General features: G+C 47.2%; 1 protein-coding gene across 1 annotated transcript in view; it reads right to left on the bottom strand.

Moving 5' to 3' along the window:
- Positions 1-21,988, bottom strand: part of LOC119971087 (cadherin-11-like) — a 209,250-nt gene that overhangs the window by 95,016 nt on the left and 92,246 nt on the right. Inside the window, 1 exon segment of the mRNA XM_038806239.1 lies at positions 374-819. Within this exon segment, the coding sequence (XP_038662167.1) occupies positions 374-601 (228 nt within the window). The 5' untranslated portion in view covers positions 602-819.

Raw genomic sequence — 21,988 nt, 5'->3', positions numbered from 1 at the left:
CCCCCTCCCCCCCCACACCCACCCCGCCCCCCACTAGCCAGATAATCTAAAGCACAGGGGCACAGTCTTGAATGAAATGATCAATCATTTAAGACTGAGATAGGGAGTTACTTGTCCACTCAAAACGTCGTGCATATTTAAAATCTTCCAGTGGGCTGCTGATGCTCAGTTGTTGAGTGTATTGGGTCAGAGGTTGCGAGGTTTATGGGTACTGAGAGAATTAATGGATTTGGAAATACTGTGGGATGTGGAGTTAAGGGAGAAGATCAACCATGGATTTATTAAACTTGGTCAGGCTTGAAGGGCGGACTGGCCTACTCCAGCTCTTACTCCTTTTCTTCCTATGAAGAGAACAATGAAGAAATAGCCTTACCCTTCCCACGAGTACAGGATCTGGGCCTGTATACTCCTCTATAACAAAGAACTGATTCCAAACCCAGCCTCTCTTGGATCTGTGAAGCACTTGACCTTTGACACCAAGTCCATGACGAGGTCGAGTTGACGCCCGTGAGCCAGTGGAATTTCTCGCAGGGGCAGCGTGACTCCAATGGGCAATGGTGAAGCATGCCAGGAAGCAGTACAAATAAAAGTCTCGCCTCATCTCGCTTCCAATTTGCGTTCTTTAATATATTTTATTTTTGGTTTGTTGGATCGAGCTCATTCGCTGCCTAGGACTGGGGGAGGTCCAATGGCCGCTGGCCAGCCCTAACTCCGGATTGAGCAGGGGATCTCCTGTCAATGTTCCTTCATTGGGATGACTCGCTGCTTGCTCTGTAGTTCATTGCCTGTCCGCAGGCCAGGACTTCCCAACTTTATTACCTACAAGATCACAAAATAAAAAGAGAAATCAGATGTTGTTAGTCCTTCCCTGAAGGAGCAACAGTTAATCTTCCACTTTACAATCAACCGAGACGTAGTCCAAATTGCTCCCTGCTTACTGCCTTGCTTATGTGCTCAAACAACCAATCCAAAACAGGGACAGGGTCGCTATGTCAGGGTTGAACGCAATATCAGCATGGACTTTGCAATGAGAATAATAGTGAGGCTATTTCCATCACTGAAGAGTAAATCAGACAGCAAGCTCCGATGTCCCTAAACGTGCAGTTAAACACAAAAAGGATGGATTTGCTCTCCGAGATGCTCTGTTCCCCCAGAAGCTCCATTATAACAGTAGCTAATCCAGAGGCTCGGCATTGAAACACAAATATTGGTGTAAAGATGCGAGGCTCACCCATTTAATGCTCACTAAACATGTCAGAAAAAGCTAGGTGTCGTCCTTCTAGTGTAAGTACAATTTTAATGACACGCTCAATCGCAACTACTGTCAAACAGCTTCTCCAATGCTGGAAACGTACACTTTTTTTTAATCAAGTGTAGAGTCTCATTCCATCGGATTTTAATTATTTTTGGCGATTTAAAGATAGGTTTTGAAAAATCATTTTTTTCTGTCTCGCAATCCTGCCTTCCTTTCCCTGTCTTTATTTCTGTGTGTGATTTTGAAGTATGAGTTGCCCTAACTTATACCTGTTGCACAGAAAGGATTTTCAACCTGATTCATTCAGGGGAGACACAGTCATTTGCCCGGTTCTCTTTAGGCTGACAGGCTGTTTCGTCTTGAATCACCACAAGTCCCAGCATAAAGGCCCACAGCTAGAGAGGGAATGTTAGTACAATGAAAGGCGAACACTCTACATTTGCTGCTGATTGCAAACAAGTATACAGTCTCAGACATGCACACAGACACACACAAACATACACACAGGAGACTGATGGATTTGCTATCTTGCTATTAATTATCTGTAAAGCGTTGCGACATGATTAATTTCGCAACATCAAGCTATCAAAGGAAATATTTCCCCTCACACATGTGGAATTGATAGAGCTAATGTGATAAATGTGTTGGAGATGGCACTGAATTCTAGCGTGTCCGTTCCTCCTTCTCCAGTAATTTTGTTTGGAGCAAAGATAAATAAATAATAAAGCATTTTTCATTGAACAACTCGAAATAAATGCAGTCAACTGCTCCAATTTTCTTAAGCTTTCTGGAGTTATGGGGGGGGGGGGTGGATGGGAAGTGGATCTAGGTTAGGTGCCCTTTCAGACTGTCTGCGCAGAATCGATGGGCTGAATGGCCTCCTTCTGCAAGGTAGTTATTCTAACACCATCTAACATGTCTGTATCCCTCCGGTTCTAGCCGCTAGTGCATCCCCCATTTGATTCACCAACCCCCAAGTTCCTCAGTTCTAGAACTGCCTCCCTATAAAGGAGCTGGTTCAGCACAGTGAACTAAAAAACTGGCTTGTAGCGCAGAACAAAGCCAGCAGCGCGGGTTCAATTCCCGTACCGGCCTCCCCAAACAGACGACAGAATGTGGCGACTAGGGGCTTTTCACAGTAACTTCCTTGAAGGCTACTTGTGACAATAAGCAATTATTATTATTAAACCCCCTTTCTCTGCACATCTCTCTTGAGAGAAACAATAGTTAAAATGAGCCTCTTTGATTCAGTTTCTAATCACCTGTCCTAATGGGGGAAGTGGTAACGTAATGGTATTTCCACCCGGACTAGCAATCCAAAGACCAAGGGGGTAACTCTCTGGGGACCCAGCTTTGCTCGCCACCATGGTAGATGGTGAAATATTGCATTGCATTAAAACAAAATCTGGATATAAAATTCGCATGATGCCCTTGCCCTAAAAACTCATCAGGTTCACTGATGTCCTTCAGGGCAGGAAACCTATCATCCTCACCTGGTCGGGCCGACATGTGACCCCCAGATCCACACCAATGTGGTTGACTCTTAAATGCTCTTTGAAATAACTCAGCAAGCCACTCAATTGAAGGGAAATTAGGAATGGGCACTAAATGCTGGCCCAGCCAGCGACGCCCACATCCCAGGAATGAATAAAACAAAATACTCCTTCTTTGTTCACTTTTGCTCGAATGTACTTGTGAAACAACTTGGAGCTTTCTGTTAAAGTTGCTGTACAAATGCAGATTGCTATCACTGTTTTTAGTGTATGGTTTCCCCTTCTCCTCCGTATCAACAAAGGGGAATAAAGAACAATACAGCACAGGAACAGGCCATTCGGCCCTCCAAGCCTGCCCTGCTCATGGCACAAGCACACTCCGAGTCAAAAATTCCAAGTGTAAGTCAACTCGGCTAGTCGGTAATTATCCTTATGGATATCATTTTACTTTGGAAGTTTACAATGAATAACGGAATGGAAGTAAATAGTTTTCAATGTTCCTGAGGGCAGCTGGGAGAAAAGTTATTTGTGACGAGGGAAGCAGAGAGGGTCTTGAGTTAACCGGTGGGGGGGGGAAAGAGAAAGGTATTATCGGAGGAAATGAGAAACAGATTGTGACAGGAAGGGATGGAGAGCACAAATCTAACAGTACATCAACAGATGAGACCAGAGGCTAGAACAGGAATAAAAGGTTAAAACTAAAGGCTCTGTAACTGAATGAATGAAACATTTGAAACAAAACAGATGAACTGAGGGCGCACATAGAAATAAATAAGTGCAATTTGATAGCCATTTCAGAAATACGGCTGCAAAGGACAGGGATTGGGACGAGGGGTTTTCACAGAATTTACAGTGCAGAAGGAGGCCATTCGGCCCATCGAGTCTGCACCGGCTCTTGGAAAGAGCACCCTACCCAAGGTCAACACCTCCACCCTATCCCCATAACCCAGTAACCCCACCCAACACTGAGGTCAATTTTGGACACGAAGGGCAATTTATCATGGCCAATCCACCTAACCTGCACATCTTTGGACTGTGGGAGGAAACCGGAGCACCCGGAGGAAACCCACGCAGACACGGGGAGGATGTGCAGACTCCTCACAGACAGTGACCCAAGCCGGAATCGAACCTGGGACCCTGGAGCTGTGAAGCAATTGTGCTATCCACAATGCTACCGTGCTGCCCACAATATGGGACCAAAATATTGAAGGGTACAGGATATTTAGCAAGGATAGTGTAATAATTTGCATGTGGCATGCATGGCATTCATCCAGCTGGGGATGATTGATCCCTTGTCCTAAATGGACTGGGAATTAAACAGTATTTGTATAATAGCTCAGCCTCTGTCGTGGGGCAGCACGGCCACACAGTGGTTAGCATTGTTACTTCACAGTGCCAGGGACCCAGGTTCGATTCCCAGCTTGGGTCACTGTCAGTGTGGAGTCTGCACATTTTACCTTTGTCTGTGTGGGTTTCCGGTTTCCTCCCACAAGTCCCAAAAGACACTGAGGGATATTGTCAGCATCAAACACTCCCAGGACAGGTACAGCACGGGGTTAGATACAGAATAAAGCTCCCTCTACACTGTCCCCATCAAACACCCCCAGGACAGGCACAGCATGGGGTTAGATACAGAGTGAAGCTCCCTCTACACTGTCCCCATCAAACACTCCCAGGACAGGTACAGCACGGGGTTAGATACAGAATAAAACTCCCTCTACACTGTCCCCATCAAACACCCCCAGGACAGGCACAGCATGGGGTTAGATACAGAGTGAAGCTCCCTCTACACTGTCCCCATCAAACACCCCCAGGACAGGTACAGCACGGAGTTAGATACAGAGTAAAGCTCCCTCTACACTGTCCCCATCAAACACTCCCAGGACAGGTACAGCACAGGGTTAGATACAGAGTAAAGCTCCCTCTACCCTGTCCCCATCAAACACTCCCAGGACAGGTACAGCACAGGGTTAGATACAGAGTAAAGCTCCCTCTACACTGTCCCCATCAAACACTCCCAGGACAGGTACACAACAGGTTTAGATACAGAGTAAACTCCCTCTACACTGTCCCCATCAAACACTCCCATGGGCAGGTACAGCATGGGGTTAAATAAGTAAAGCTTCATCAACACCGCCCCTGTCAAACGCTACCAGCATAATTTGATGATGCTGATTGAGGCAGGAATGACAGTCTTGACAGCAATTGAACTATTAAAAAATCAATATCACATGATGCCGCCATTCTGTTCTTTCATTTGAACCAATTCTGAAATAAACTTGTAAACATCTGTTCAGAGAAAGATTGAGATCTGAGCTTCCATATTAAACCAGTTACTTTATGGTAAATTACCATGTCCTGTATTATTGTCAAATTCTTGTTCAACTATTAGACAGCAAGTGTAGACTGGATATGTAAATGCACAATAAGGACACAGGTTACAGATAGGTCATGGGTTGGATTATGTTCCGCACTCCAATTGGATGTTACCGTAATGATATTTAGTCATTTAGATTCTCAAATCACACTCACACCTGCAACCACAGATTGCTCATGAATTATGTACCTTCAACACAAGGCAGGCGTTGTGTGTTCTATGTTTAGACACCTCAAAATGCCGAGACCAAACATTGGGTGAAATGCACATGATTTTTTAAAAATAATTTGCTAAAAGTTGCCCACTGGATTGAGGTTTGGCCATTAATTGTTTTGTACAGTGAAATCAGTTTCTGCAGCCTTTATCTGAGCTTTTACATGTTAGAATATCTCTTGCTGTATTAACTGTGCCTTTTGCAGACACCTTCCCTAAGGAACTGGGTTTTATATATATATGCAAATACTGCTGTCTCCAGCGCTAATATGTGATGTACTATTCTGAGGGTATTAATAAAAAGCAAGTTAAAATTCAATTTTCTTCTGGAACCAATGAATATGAAGCCGGTGGATAAATGTTCAATCTGCAAGTATAAAATCTTGAAAAAGTTTGAAGTTTTGTGACTTAATTTTTCCTATTTTTGTCTTTTTTGAACAAAAGGCAAGGGAAAGAATTCTGGGAAATCCACGGATGCAGGATAAGGATTCGCTGGTGAATAGATGGTCTGAAAGGAGGTCAGCAGTGAAGAGGTTTGACCGAGTAAGACCTAAGGGACCTGATCAAGAGGTTATTGTTGGAATGGAATCTTCCTCCCACAAGTGGCATGGTAGCACAGTGGTTATCACTGCTGCTTCACAGCGCCAGGGTCCCAGGTTCGATTCCCAGATTGGGCCACCGTCTGTGCAGAGTCTGAACGTTCTCCCCGTGTCTGCGTGGGTTTCCTCCGGGTGCTCCGGTTTCCTCCCACAGTCCAAAGATGTGCAGCTTAGGTGGATTGGCCATGCTTAATTGCCTAAGTTCAAAAACGGTTGGGTGGGGTTGATGGGTTACCGGGATGGGGGTGGAGGTGTGGGTTTGGGTAGGGTGCTCTTTCTAGGGGCTGGTGCAGATGTGATGGGCCGAGTGGCCTCCTTCTACACTGTAAATTCTATGCAAGTCGCGAAAGACATGCAGTTAGGTAATTTGGACATTCTGAATTCTCCCTCTGTGAACTTGAACAGACGCCGGAATGTAGCGACTGGGGGCTGTCCACAGTAACTTTATTGCAGTGTTACTGTAAGCCTACTTGTGACAGTAATAAAGATTATTATTATTAATGGAGTCCTTCTCGATGACAAGAGTGAATGGTGTTTGAGTTGAGTCTTGATTCAGATTCCGACAGGGCAAAACATTCAATATAAAGGAAGGAAAAAATTGCATTTAAGCAGTGCCGTCCACAAGGGGCGGCATGGTAGAAGAGTGGTTAGCACTGTTGCTTCACAGCACCAGGGTCCCGGGTTCGATTCTTGCCTTGGGTCTGTGCGGAGTTTGCACGTCCCCCCCCCCCAGTGAAACGCCAGGAGGAACCACAGCAAAGCAATGCGCACTAATCTCCAACTTTGCAAAATGGTCATCATCAGATCCGCAATTTGTTTTAGCTGAAGTTGCTGGAGGGTTTACCAGAACATCAGGAAGAGCTTTACAGTTCTTCTTCAAAAGAGAGGTCACAGGATTGTTCACATCTCAATCTGACTGGGCAGACAGGGCTTGAGTTTCTCACACAAAAGAGCCTGGCAGTGCCGCACTCCCTTAGCATCGCAGTAGGGGGCGTCAGCCTCCATTCTGTGCTCAAGCCCATGGTGTGAGACCTGGATCCATGTCCCCAATATAAATGAATAGAAGGGCAGCATGTGGCGCAGTGGTTAGCACTGGGACTGCGGCGCTGAGGACCTGGGTTTGAATCCCGGCCCTGGGTCACTGTCCGTGTGGAGTTTGCACATTCTCCCCATGTCTGCGCGGGTTTCACCCCCACAACCCAAAGATGTGCAGGTTAGGTGGATTGGCCACGCTAAATTGCCACTTAATTGGAAAAAAATAATTGGCTACTCTAAATTTATTTTTAAAAAAAATATATATATAAATGAATAGGAATTCTTTCCTTTGTTACAAAGGTCGCCGGCTGGATTCTCCGTTCCCCCGGCCGGGTGTTCCTCGGCCGTGCACCGTCCGTTGGCGGAGAGATTCCATCTGCCCACTGCCTGTCGATGGGATTCCCCTTGCAACACCCCACCTAGCCGCGAAACCCAGCTGGCGGGGGTGTGCCGTCAGTGGGAAAAGGGAATGGCAATGTCTTTCCCACAGTACCTCGCAGCGTTGAGCATCCTGCCAACTCAATGTCTGGCCTCGCACAATGGTTCTTGGCCCAGGAGACAATTGGTCCACCTGGAGCAATATTCCAGCAAAGTGCAAAAGACGTCGGTGCAGGAGAAAGGGCAACAGCATGAGAAAGGAAATGGTCTACACTGAGCTTCACAAAGAAAGTCTTTCTTAACCGTCCATGGATTTTCGGCGCAGGAATCAAGAGGGAGGGAGCTGGAAAAATAAAACATTGAAGAGGGTCAAGGAAGGAATGAAGGGCCATTGTTTTTTTAGGAATGGAATAAGATGAAATGGGCCTTGAATGTAAACACAGCCTGCAGTTAATCAGACTTCCTGTAAGTAGAAAATAGACAAATGTGTGTTTGATTTCCAAACAGACTAAACATTTTCACGAGATGGTGTGTGATTGGAATTTCTTTATGTGATAAATCATTCTCAATAGGAAATTCTTACAAAGCCTTAAATTAAGCTGCTTTCTAATGGCAGGATGATTGATTGGAATATATTTTAATCTGGGACCTCTCCCGAGTTGCATGAAATTTTTCATTTCACCTTTTCTCCAAAACACTTGAAGATGTTAATTTCTGAGGTCTGAACAGGAAATGAAATTTTCATTATTGTCCAGAGATGATGGGGGCGATGATCCTTAGGTTTTTCTGGTTTTGGCCATCTCCCCTCTCACAACCATAGTTTCCTGTTTTGGGGAGGTGCCAACTGTGACACAATTGGTCGCACTCTCACCTTCAATGAGGAGGTCACTGCTGAGGGACTGTCGGACTACTGGAGCTGCCTCATACAGATAAGGTGCTAAGGTCCTGTCTGCCTGTTCGGGAGGATGCAAAAGACCCCATGATCGGTGGCACAGAGGTTAGCACTGCTGCCTCACAGCGCCGGGGACCCGGGTGACATTGTTTGTGGAATTTTTCTGTGCACAAAATCCTACATGACAGCACTCCAGAAGTACTTAACTGGCTGGCAAGTGTTTTGCAGATATCTTGTAGCTGTGAAAGGCGCCGTATAAATTCCACACTTCCATCCTCCATCACTTGTGAATTCTAGGGTCTGTTCTTTCAGATTATTTTGTCCTCCAGCATGACAGGAGAAGACATGATTACTGGAAGCAACAACAACCCTGCCTTCATATAGCACCTTTTCCTTTACTTATCACCAGCTGTGTAATTTTTGCTTTCATAAACAACGCTTACAATGCCGCCTATCTTTGTGTAATTGGCAAATCTGAATGTGTGGCTTTCTGTCCCGATTCTGCTTGTCAGTCCTCCAGGAATGGCGAAGGGGGTCCCCCTGGAATTGGCCTCAATCTCGCTGTGACCAAACAAAGCATCCTGGGAGCGCGTCAGCTCACGGCAACGGCAGCCAGTATTGACCACCAGCCAATCACTGCCCATGCTCGGGTACCACCTGACCCTCGAGCAGGCCAGGGCTAATTGGTAGCCAATCGGAGATCGTGCTTGGGTACCACCTGACCTTCCCTATGTCAGGGACTGACCGTCAGCCAATCACTGCTCACGTTCAGGTATCAGCTGACCTTCCCTATGTCAGTAACCTACTTCCCCACCCACAGAAAAGCCCGACATCGTGTCGAGAGTGAGAGGGGGGATTGACGGATTTAACAGAACGGCCTACAGACCACATGATCAGTGCTCCAATCAGTTGAGGTGACGCCCACTTGGGCTGCATTGCTGGAGAAAAGGGTATTGCTTATGTGCCAAGGTTGGAGCTCCGCCGAGACTGGCCTGGTGTTGATTCATTAGTGTTATTAATGTTATTAATGAGTGCTGGGTTGAATCAGTGGTGACTGGCCAGTTTGTGGTGCGCTACAGATTTCCATCGGGGAGTGTGTTGTCCAGACGCAGCAACGGAACTCAGCGGAGAAAGGTTTCTTCCATCTCACTCAGGCCCGCACTGAACCGCCGCTCACGGTTGACGGAAAAGGCTGGGGTGACCCGAGACCAGAGCTGGGATTTTCCCTGCCCCACCGTGGAAAGCCAGCACCGATAAATCCCGCCGGCTGGCGGGCCTCGGAAGACCCTGCCACAGGTGAGTGGCTCAGCAGAAAAGCTTGATGGAGTAGAGGTCTGCCACTGCTCTCCACTGCACCTTTGTAGCCGCACAGTCTCACAGACAGCACATTGAACTGTGTAAGATATACAGAAAGAGGCCATTCAGCTGAAACTAGCCTGCGCCGTGACGCCGATCTTTCTCGGAATATGGCTCGCCAGGGTTTTACTCTTTGTGATAAAAGCCGCTGCTTGATTTAGCTCCTGAACGACCAGCTCTAATTTTAAAATCACGTCCCCAAATTCCCGATTCCCCCAGTAGCAGAATTAGTTCCTTCTTATTTACCTTGCCAAATCCTTTTAAGATTTTAATCAACCCAATTATATCACCCTCAAATCTCCTGTACTCAGCGGAATACAAGTTTATACAACCTGTCCTCATAGTTGAGGCTCGGATCCGTGTGTAATGATGCCAGGCTGCGAACATCATGACAGGCCGTTGGACAAAGGGTGTTCGGAACAGAGCAATATGAGAACAAGAGTAGGCCATTCAGCCCATCGAGCCTGCTCCATTATTCAGTATGATCATGGCTGATTGGAACTTCATTGCTTTTACCCCCACCATCCCCATAACCCTTTACGTTATTGTTAATCAGAAATCTGTCAATCTCTGCTTTAAACACACTCAGTGACTGAGCCTCCACAGCCCCCCTGGGGTAGAGAATTCCAATGATTCACAGCCCTCTGTCAAGAGATTTCTCCTCATCTCAACCTTAATAATAATAATAATCTTTACTATTGTCACAAGTAGGTTCACATTAACACCGCAAGTAAGTTACTGTGAAAATCCCCTAGTCGCCACATTCCGGCGCCTGTTCGGGGACACAGAGGGTGAATTCAGAATGTCCAATTCACCTAACAGCACGTCTTTCGGGACTTGTGAGAGGAAACCGGAGCACCCGGAGGAAACCCACGCAGACACGGGGAGAACTTGCAGACTCCGCACAGACAGTGACCCAAGTCAAGAATCTAACCTGGAACCCTGGTGCTGTGAAGCAACAGTGCTAACCACTGTGCTACCGTGCCATGGCTTCCCCCTGATTTTGAATTTGTGACCCCGGGTTCTAGACTCCCCAACCAAGGGAAACATCTTGGGCTGAATTCTCCGCCATCGGGATTCTCTGTTTTCCCGGCAGCCCGGGAGTTTCCCGACGGCGTGGGGCTGCCCCACAATGGGAAACCCGATTGACCAGCCGGCAAAATGGAGAAACCCGCCACTTACCTGCATCCTGTCTATTCTTGAAGTAGTTTGCAAGTTTCAATGAGATATTCTCTCCTTCTTTGAAACTCTATTGAATACGAGCCCAGTTTCTCCAATCCCTCTTCACAAGACAGTCCCACCTTCCTCGGAACAAGTCTGGTGAATAGCAATTGAAACAGGTCACCAAACTGGCCCCAACTGAGGTCTACAAATAGGTGTCATCACAAGTAACCACCAAATAACGATCCGTAATGGGAGCCTCGACTGCAAGTTGCTCACATCAGCCAGCTGTAACTCCTGGCTAATAGCCGACTCTGGGCTGGATTCCCCAGCTGCATCTCTCTGTGCCGCGTGCCGTTTGCTGCCGCTGATATTCTAGCTTCCCGCAGATCATCAATGGGTTTGTCATCGTAATCACCCCACACCTCTGCGAAACCAGCTGGCCCCCGGGGTGCACAGCAGGCGGGAAAATTGAATCGCCACGTCTGGAGAATTCCTGGCTGAGTATCAGCTGTGACTCAGTCTTGAATCCGAGCCAGGACGTTCTGACCCCCATGACCAAACCTCAAGTGCGCACTTCAGGCAGTTACTACCCCGACCTGCACCGGGGGGGCTGCTGAACTGTCGGGAGCTGCCAAAGCGAACGGGTGTTGAAGACCCCACAATACTATTGTGAATAATAAAAGCCAATTACAGTGGATGCTGGAATCCGAAATGAATACAGAAAATGCTGGACAGTCTCAGCAGGTCTGACAGCATCTGTGGAGAGAGAAGGGAGATAATGTTTCGAGTCTGGATGGCTCTCGGTCAAAGCTGGAGAGAGCTGGAAACAGGGTCAGATTTATAGTGTTGTGTGTGGGGGTTGGAGGCGGTGGGGCAGTGGGGCTGGACAGAGGGTTACCGATCGGTGGGGATTGACAAAGGTGTCGTCAATAAAAAGACAAAAGGGATGTAGATGGTGGTGATAATGACTAAGAAGGGTGCTGATGGTGGCCCATTAAGAGATCAGAACGTGTTCCTTGCAGAAATTGAGTAAGCATCGTGTCAGAGGACAACAAGGAACAAGATGGCCCTCGTGGAGTGGGGTGGGGGGGGGGGGGGGGGGGGGCATTGAGGGGAGACAGTATAAAATGGATAAATGGAAGAAAGGAAAATGAAAGATAGAAATAAAAATGGGGCAAAGGTGGACAGGAGAGTTCACAGCCTGAACTTGTTGAACGCAATGTTAAGTCCGGAAGGCTGCAAGGTGCCAAATCGGAAGATGAGGTGCTGTTCCTCCAGTTTGCATTGCGCTTCACTGGAACATTGCAGCAGGCCAAGGACGGACATGTGGGCATGAGGGCAGGACGGTGAGTTGAAATGGCGACAGGAAGGTCTGGGCACCGCTTGTGGATGGGCCAAAGGTGTTCTGCAAAGTAGTCGCCTGGTCTGCGTTTAGTCCCTCCAATGTCTATTCTGAATGAGATGTTTCAAACAATATTCATCCCTCAACAAAAATCACCAAAATACCTTGGGCAGAACCTCGTACCGGTGACGGGGTATTCCGTCCAGTCATCAGACCCCAGGAGTGGGCAAACAAACACACCAGGGTCCGTCATTAATTGGCTACCTAAGAGCCTCAATTGGTAGCAGAGCAGGTAGGCCACCCACAGGCCTTCCTGCTAAGGACCTAATCAGCTTGGCGGTGGGAATACAGGGGGGGTCACACCTGCCAACCCTACCAACTGATTAAATGCCCCACCAGGCTGAAACGCGCCAAAGGGTTGGGCACAAGATTCTGCCCATTATCTTGGCGCTATCTCAGTGATATTTGTGGGGCCTTGCCGTACACATTTCACTGCCGCGTTTTCCACTTTATAACAGTGACTGCATTTCAAAAATACTTCACTGACTGTAAAGCGCTTTGCGATCTGCTTTAGGTCATGAAAGGCGCCATGGAAATGTAAGCTTTCTTTCAAAATCCATTAATGCAGTTTAGACCCTGAATGAAATGTATTCCCTGTGGCTCAGTAAAGCATTAATAGCTGAATATTTTGAAGATGTTTCCCAAGGATGGAATATGGAAATATATCTGCTATTCCCAGGATAGATAAAATGATTAAAGTAGTTAAAGAAGGACAAACTGTACAGATAAGAAGATTGACACTTCAGATATACGACGTAGAAACAGCACAATTGGCCCAAGTCCGTGTTGGTGGTTCATCTTCCAACAGACCATTTTTTCTCATTTAAACCTGCTCTCACGCACCTCTAATCCTCTCCCTCCAATGCTTTTCTAGCTTTCATAGAATCACTGAGATGCAGAGGAGGCCATTTGGCCCATTGGGTCTGCGCTGACCCTCTGAAAGGATACGCTACTTAGGGTCAGGCCCCCACCCTATCCCCTTTACCCAGGAACCCCACCTTACCTAACCTTTTGGACACCAAGGGGAGATTTATCATGGCCAACCCACCTAACCTGCACATCTTTGGACTGTGGGAGGAAACAGGAGCACCCGGAGGAAACCCACGCACACACGGGGAGAAAGTACCACCTTCGCACAGAGAATTACACAAGGCCGGAATTTAACCCACTTTCCTGGAGCTGTGAGGCAGCAATGCTAACCTCTGTGCCACTGTGTGGTCCTTTCCCTTAAGTACATCGATACTATTCACCTCAACCGCTCCCTATGGTAGCAGGTTCCACATTTTCACCATTCTTTGGCTGAAGAGGTTTGTTTTGAATTCCCTATTGGATTTCTTGGAGACTATCTTATATTGATGGCCGCTACTTATTTTTTTTTCCATTTAGGTGGATTGGCCATGCCAAATTGGTGGCACAGCAGAACAGTGGTTAGCACCGTTGCTGCACAGCGCCAGGGACCCGGGTTCGATTCCTTGGCTTGGGTCACTGTCTGTGTGGAGTCTGCTCGTTCTCCCCGTGTCTGCGTGGGTTTCCTCCAGGTACTCCGGTTTCCTCCCACAGCCCAAAGCTGTGCAGGTTAAGTGCATTCGTCACACTAAATTGCCTCGGTAGTGTCCAAATGGTAGGTGGGGCTACTGGGTTACGGGGATAGGGTGGAGGTGTGGGCTTAGGTAGGGTGCTCTTTCAGGGGCTGGTGTAGACTAGATGGGCCGAATGGCCTCCTTCTGCACTATAAATTCTATGATTCTATGATTAATTGCCCCTTAATGTCCAGAGATGTGCCGGTTAGATGGGGTTATGGAGATGGGCCGGGGAGAGGGCCAGGGCAGGGTGCTCTTTGGGAGGGTTGGTGCAGCCTCGATGGGCTGAATGGCCTGCTTCTGCACTGCAGAGTTTCTATGACATTCTCTATGACATTTTCTGCCGATTTTTCCAGACATCCAATAACCGAGAGTTTCAGAGCGAATTTTCCTCAGTGGAACGACCTTATTCTGGGAATCAATTGTCAACTTTCAACAGGATGGTGAGATAAAAACCTTGCTGAACTTACTTTAAAGAACTATAGAAATCAATTTGGGATGGAGACTATGTTAACACACTCTTGCAGCTTGGGCTAAATGGGAATGCAGGAATCAACTAACAGGGGATTTGGAAAATGTCAAGAATACTGCCTCCTGGTGTACACAGTAAGAATTTTTTTTAGATTTTTTGATTTGATTTATTATTGTCACTTTTATAAGTATACAGTGAAAAGTATTGTTTCTTGCATGCTGTACAAACAATGCATACCGTACATAGGGAAGGAAGGAGAGACTGCAGAATATAATGTTACAGTTATAACTAGGGTGTAGAGAAAAGATCAACTTAATACGAGGTAGGTCCATTCAAAAGTCTGATGGCAGCAGGGAAGAAGCTGTTCTTGAGTCGGTTGGTACGTGACCTCAAACTTTGGTATCTTTTTTCTAATGGAAGAAGGTGAAAGAGAGTATGTCCAGGATGCATGGGGCCCTTAATTATGCTGGCTGCCTTTCTGAGGCAGCGGGAATTATAGATCGAGTCAATGGATGGGAGGCTGGTTTGCGTGATGGACTGGGCTACATTCACAACCTTTTGTAGTTTCCTGCGGTCCTGGGTAGAGCAGGCTCCATACCAAGCTGTGATACAACCAGAAACTATTACAACACCAGATTAAAGTCCAACAGGTTTGTTTTGAATCACTAGCTTTCAGAGCACTGCTCCTTCCTCAGATGAATCACCTGAGGAAGGAGCATCGCTCCGAAAGCTTGTGTTTGAAGCAAACCTGTTGGACTTTAACCTGATGTTGTAAGACTTCTTACTGTGCTCACCCCAGTCCAACACCGGCATCTCCACATCCTGGTGTACAGGTTGGGTAATAATCTATCTCGACATGAGTGTGCTCACCATTTTTGAAATCTTGGATGCAAAGTCAATGTCAAAACACAACCTCCTGCAAACAACTCATCCTGCTTGGTCGTACAGCTTCTGGCATCTTGATGATATAAACTCCCAACCTTCACTTTCCGAGGAGCGTTTGAATGGCGGTCAGACACTCTCCCAAAGCCGGAAGAATCATCTCCGAACCGTTGCTGCAGTGCTGATTAACGGCTGGGGTTGGCTCAGGACTGGGTGGGTGAGGTTCTGGAGGAGTTACAGTCTCTGTTCCAACAACTAGAGCAAATTGTATTCATTTAGTGCTTTCCAAGTCGGAAATATCCTGATTTTTGGTGAGATAGACTGGGAGCAGGCTTACATAGAACATAGAACATAGAACAGTACAGCACAGAACACGCCATTCGGCCCTCGATGTTGTGCCGAGCAATGATCACCCCACTCAAACCCACGTATCCACCCCATACCCGTAACCCAACAACCCCCCCCCCCCCCCCAACCTTACATTTTAGGACACTACGGGCAATTTAGCATGGCCAATCCACCTAACCCGCACATCTTTGGACTGTGGGAGGAAACCGGAGCACCCGGAGGAAACCCATGCACACACGGGGAGGACGTGCAGACTCCGCACAGACAGTGACCCAGCCGGGAACCGAACCTGGGACCCTGGAGCTGTGAAGCATTTATGCTAACCACCATGCTACCGTGCTGCCCAAATGAAGTGGAAACATCAGCTTTGACCAGCTGTGCCGAATAATGCAATGCGCTCTGTGTAATACGTCAAGCAATGGAATTCACAGCAGTGTGAGGAATAGTCACTGAACAAAAGGACTTACGAGAAGCGACGAAAACAGAAAGACTTCCATTTATCTAGTGCCTTACATGATGACCAGATGTCACAAAGCACCTTACAGCCAATGGAGTAAATCTTTCAACAAAGAACAAAGAAAAGTACAGCACAGGAAAAGCCCCTTCGGCCCTCCAAGCCTCTGTTGTGATGTAGGATATGCAGCAACCAATTTGTGCTCAGCAGGATCCATCAAGTAGGGGCTTTTCACAGTAACTTCATTTGAAGCCGACTTGTGACAATAAGCGATTTTCGTTTTCATTTCATTGCATTTCTTTTGCCATCTGACTGAGGAATAACTTTTTTTTTCCTTCCCCATTGTAGCGAGATGTCGGGATGCCATTTTCAAATGGCGCCCCGATCTCCGAAGCCCCCAACATGATCTCCGAACGCCCGTCCCCTGCCCAAAAGCAGGATGGGAGGGTCCCCAGCCCTCCTGCACCACCCCCCCTCTCCCCCCCAACACCCATGCGGACAACCCCGGCGCCAGATCGCATGTGCGCAAAAGGTGCCAGCCTGGCACGCCAGCAGCACCAACCCGGCACTCTGGCTGCACCCAAGCCAGCTGACAGTGCCACCCCGGCAGCAACAGGCCGGCACCCAGGTGGCACCGCCAGGGTACCAAGGCAGCACCAACAGTGCCGGGGCACCACCCTGGCCAAAGGGCATGCAGCTGGGGGCCTCCGATCCCCTTGGAGACCTCCATGAGCGCTGTTCCGTCTGGTCCCCGTTTGTGGGGACCAGTACCAAAAGGCGCCTGCCCAAGGCCTCCGAGGCTTGAGGAATAACTATTACCAGCTGGGTAAACTCCTTGCTCCTCTTCCAAATATTGCCAGGGATCTTTGATGTCCAACCAAGACGGTAGACAGAGAGTCAGGACTGTGTTTTGTTCAAAAATTCAAAACAAAAATAGCAACGCTGACAGTCCAGCGTTCTCTCAGTGTTGGGAGTGGTAGCCAAGATTGTTGTGCACCGATCTCCAGGACTTGGGAACCCAGATCCTGCTCACTCAGCGTCAGGAGTCCTACCTGCACGACCACAGCTGATTCTGCATCAAAATGACTGAAACATTTGGAGGAAAGGCGAGTTATGGAGAGTCTTAAAAGTAATGAAAGTGAAGAAGTCGATTAAGGAAGGAACTCCCAAGCTGAAGACATGGTACTGAGTAGGGGGAGGGGGAAAGAGCGAAATAAATGTTAAAGTGTTAAACCTTTGGCAGCAAGTTAGTGATGGAAGAGACAGGAAGTCAATCTTTCTTCAGCTTTTAGGTTATTCACAAAGTGAGGCACGGGTGTAGAACTCCTAACTCTGTAACCCACCACCAGTGTCAATAATTCTCTTCAGACACTTTTAACAGCCCAAATATAAAATGGATTGGCAAAATGACAGCCCCTTAAAGGGGCAGTGTAACAAAAGACAAAACGTATCTAATTAAATTAAAATGTAATTGTTGGGGCTGACGATGCACTCCAGCTGCCTCTTTGACTTTAAGTGTTTCCTAGAAAAATGCAGCTGCCCCCGAACATCATTAGCCAGCTCTCTTGCCTCTCGGCTAGTGGTTGTTTGTTGAGGGTCAACTCCAGCAAGGTGAGCACCAAAATCCCGGCTGACACTCCAGTGCAGTACTGAGGGAGTGCTGCATTGTCAGAGGTGCTGCCTTTCAGATGAGGCAGGTTCCCCGGCACTATTCTGAGGAGAGGAGGAATTATCCCTGGCCAATATTTATTCCTCTGGTAACACTGTCATGGGGGTGTCCCTTTAAGAAATATTTTTGTCTGATCACATGGCTTCAGTGATGCCATTGTGTGGGTGGAGCTGGGATGTGGCTCTGAGTTTTTTGCTTTCATTTTCACATTTGGCTGCTGTATTCAGACAGACAGGTATCTTGGGGTGCCTCGCTAACTTCAGTTTAGAAGCTGTTTCCAGGCTTGATAACTTGAAAATAAATAATTGCTTTCCGGAAGAAATTCAAACCTGCTGTTTTGTAAAGGAACAAGAGCATCTGAACCAGGTCTTGAGTGCTGTGTGCTGGGCCACACCTTTGAAAAGAGGTTTCTGGTTTATGGGATCTTGTTATTAAATTGGAACAGTTAAAGGGGGGAATTCATTGAGGGTTATACATAGAGTACTGTAGCTGTGTGGGGTATATATGTTGGTAAAAATGCTTACTGTGTGTGTTTATAAAAATGTTAAGTAAATTTGTAGAGTAAACTTTGTTTCTGATTAAAAGTGTTTAAGGCCTCTGTTGATTAACACATAAAAGGCAAGCTCTTGTTCTCATCATAACAAAAATAAACAAACAGTTGTAGGTCAAGTGAACTCCATGATTTGGAGTGTTCTAAACCCTGGCCAGAACAAATGTCTGACTCAGACTTAGTTGCTCGGGTCTCATGTGGGACAATAGGGAGTAAAGCTCTACCACCTATCGCTCCGTCACAATCACTTTCGCCCCCAGTCCAAGTAGTGTCCTGCTCTTGACAGTCAACATCAACACCAACTTCAATCCAATCCAATCCAATCAAGCTTCACGAAACTAAATTAGTCATTATCGCATTGCTGTGGGGCAGCACGGTGGCGCAGTGGGTTAGCACTGCTGCCTCACGGCGTCAAGGTCCCAGGTTCGCTCCCGGCTCTGGGTCACTGTCCGTGTGGAGTTTGCACATTCTCCCTGTGTTTGCGCGCCGCCCCACAACCCAAGGATGTGCAGGGTAGGTGAATTGGTCACGCTAAATTGCCCCTTAATTGGAAAAAAATTAATTGGGTACACAAAATTTTTTTTTTTTGAATTATCGCATTGTTGTTTTGGCGAATTGCAGATAGGCTGTGGCACAACTGTGGTAACACTTCCTAAAACATCTTACAGGCTGTAAAATGCTTTGGGACTTCTTAATGTCATGCGAAACACTGTGGCAATGAAAGTCTTTCTTTGTTTAAGTTCCTGGGTTTTGACTCAGCAATAATGGAGGAATGGCTGACGTTTGAATAAAGGATGGATATTTTGGCGGCTATCATGGAAAAGGATCTGTTGCATTGTACCTTCATGAGTCAGGTTCACAGAGGTGAAAGGGTAAATTGTCTGCCTCTCGCTTCCATTCCAAAATGCAGGTCCAACAACCACCATTGACCCCGCACGCAACTCACAGCTCTTCAGTCATCACACTTGGGGAGATGACGAGCAAAATCACTTCATGCAAATATGGAAAATAGGTGAAGTGAGTGAACACAGTAGGCCACACAAGCAGACAGCTTAGGAAGCACTAAATGACTTTTTTGAGAAATGGGTTGAAATTGTGAAGTGCAAAATTAGCTGCGAATGAGGTGAACATAAATCAAAGATTCATGCCTCCGTTAAAATAAAGCAGCTGGAAATTGGGCGCACTTTATCATTATTAATATGAATGATGGACTGGCTGGTGTTGCGAAGGGACGTTTGGTGTGGGAGGCGGCGGAAGGCAATGGGGGGGGTGGAGGGTAAGGTTGGGGAGTGGTCACCGATGCCAGCTAGACAGCAGGTTCTGGACTATTAAAGGTGACACTCCGCGATGTCCCCTGCTGCCAGTCGCAAACGATTTTGCAAAATGGACTTCAAAGAGAGTGGACTTCAAAACGAGACATTGGACATCCACAGCTCTCCAACCCAGGACCACTACCATATCCACCAAAGTAGCACATGTAAAGGTTCCAATTAATGCTGCAGATCTTCTCCCTGGACATCCATGTCAGAGGGCAACTGGTTTGCGACTGCATTACTGGACCCTTGTGCGCCCATTTTATGCCCGCGTGATACAATTTCAAAGAGACTTGCAGCACAGAAGGAGGCCACTTGGTCATCACGCCTGTGCCTGCCCTTTGAACAATCTCTCCAGTTGGTCCCACTCCCTTGCCCACTGAGCCTCGCAAAGATTTTCTCCACCACGTATTTATACAGTTCCCTTTTCAAAATGCGCACTCTGTTTACCATCGCCTTTGCTTCCACCAGCTTCTCAAGCTGCACATTTCAGATCATAACAGCTTGCTGTGAAAAAAAAAATCTTCATCTCCCCTCTGGTCCTTTTGCCAATTACTTCAAATGTGTGGCCTCTGATTGCTGACCCTCCTGACAGTGGAAACACTTTCTCCTACTTTATTCTGTCAAAACCCTTCAGAATTCTGAACACCTCTATTAAACCTTCTCTGCTCGATAGAGAACTAGTCTCCCCACATAATTGAAGGCCTTTGGTTAGCGACCCTCCTGCCATTTCGAGGCCATTATCCGGGATTGGTTTGTCGCACTGTAGTTAAATCCCAGTAAGCACTTTGGTCAAGCTGCTGCTGCCTGCATCATTGATTGCAGCGGAATCTGAATTTCTACTGAAGGAAACAAAAACAAGACAACCCCCTTTCACATCTCAGTGGCCCTGGAATGTAACATTAACAGCGCTTTCCAAAATGCAGGCCGCAAGACGCCACTAATAGGCCAAGAGAATAAAACAAGCCTCATAAAAAAGCAGCTGGTGGCTCTTAGGTGTGAAACGGGAGCAGCAGAGTGATGGTGCTCCAGGTGGGAAGCGGTTATTGGAGTAAATGCATTACAGGTTGGGGAATTAAATGCATTTCCATTTGATCCCAGGTGATTGAGCTCTGCTCAAATTATTTTTTTTTCATTAATAATAATAATAATAATAATAATAATAATAATAATAATAATAATCGTTTAGTGTCACAAGTAGGCTTCAATGATGAAGTTACTGTGAAAATTCCCAAGTCGCCACATTCCGGCGCCTGTTCGGGGAGGCTGGTACGGGAATTGAACCCGCGCTGCTGGCCTTGTTCTGCATTACAAGCCAGCTTGTTTAGCCCACTGTGCTTCTAAGAGCGTGGGCATCGCTGTCAAGGGCAGCATTTGAAATGAAAATTGCTCATTGTCACGAGTAGGCTTCAATGAAGTTACTGTGTAAAGCCCCTAGTCGCCACATTCCGGCGCCTGTTCGGGAAGGCTGTTACGGGAATTGAACCGTGCCGCTGGCCTGCTTTCAAAGCCAGCGATTTAGCCCTGTGCTAAACAGCCCCTGTGGACATTTACTGTCCATCCCTTAGCTGCCTTGGAGAGGTGTTGGCAAACCTTCCTCCTGAACAACTGAAGTCCCTGTGCAGTGTAAATCTTGCCACACCAGCTGGTAGTTTCAGGATTTCGATCCAATAATCACAGGATTGTTACAGTGCAGAAGGAGGCCATTCGGCCCACCATGCCTGCACCAGCCCCCCCCCCCCCCCCCCCCCGTATAAGAAACTGGCCGAGCATCATTAGGGAAGGGATTATTCTGCCCTTGCCCTGTCCAGCCAGACTCCAACCTCACGACAATGTGGCTGTCTCCTAACTGCCCTGTGAAATGGCCCAGCAAGCTACCCATGTGCACCAGGCTGCAAACGGAATATAATCCTTCAGCAGCGTTTCAGGAGCTTTGCTCAACATCACCTGCTCAAAATAATTAGCAATGGGTAATAATTGTTTGTCTTGCCTGCGATGCTCACTGCCTGTGAATGAATAAGTAAGAAGAGTTAAAGCTTCAATTATATTGCAGTACTGGTGCGAAACTCTGTTTTTGGAATAAGCAAGACAGCAATTGAGTTAGTTGTGACGACTAGCGCCTCCAGCATAGGCAACTCTTCTGTTACCTCTAAATTATTGTCTAGCATGCAGCAACAGAAGAGGAGATATTCCATCTAAATATTAGGAATACCACAGACACAGCTGGGGTTGAACACCAACTGCATTCCCTAGCCACCAACTTCATCCTTCTCCCTATCTTTATCATCTTTCCCTGTCGTAATACCGCCTCCCTGTCTGACTACCCACTCCCTGTCTTCATCGACTCACCATTTTCTTCCCCTCTCCCTGTCTTCATCCCCTTTCCTAGTCTCATTCCGCCTCCATTTTTCCATCCTCTCTCCCTGCCTTCATCCTACTGCATACCTTCATCCCCCCTCCATATCTTCAGCCCCTCTTTCTGTCTTCATCCTCTCGCTCTGTCTTCAGCCCCACTCCCTGTCTTCAGCCCCTCTCCATGGCCGGGATTCTCCGCTA

This window comes from Scyliorhinus canicula, chromosome 9 (genome assembly GCF_902713615.1).
Source record: "Scyliorhinus canicula chromosome 9, sScyCan1.1, whole genome shotgun sequence".
Classification (NCBI taxonomy): domain Eukaryota; kingdom Metazoa; phylum Chordata; class Chondrichthyes; order Carcharhiniformes; family Scyliorhinidae; genus Scyliorhinus; species Scyliorhinus canicula.
Note: the sequence above shows the minus strand (reverse complement) of the source record. Positions and strands in the feature narration are given on the sequence as shown.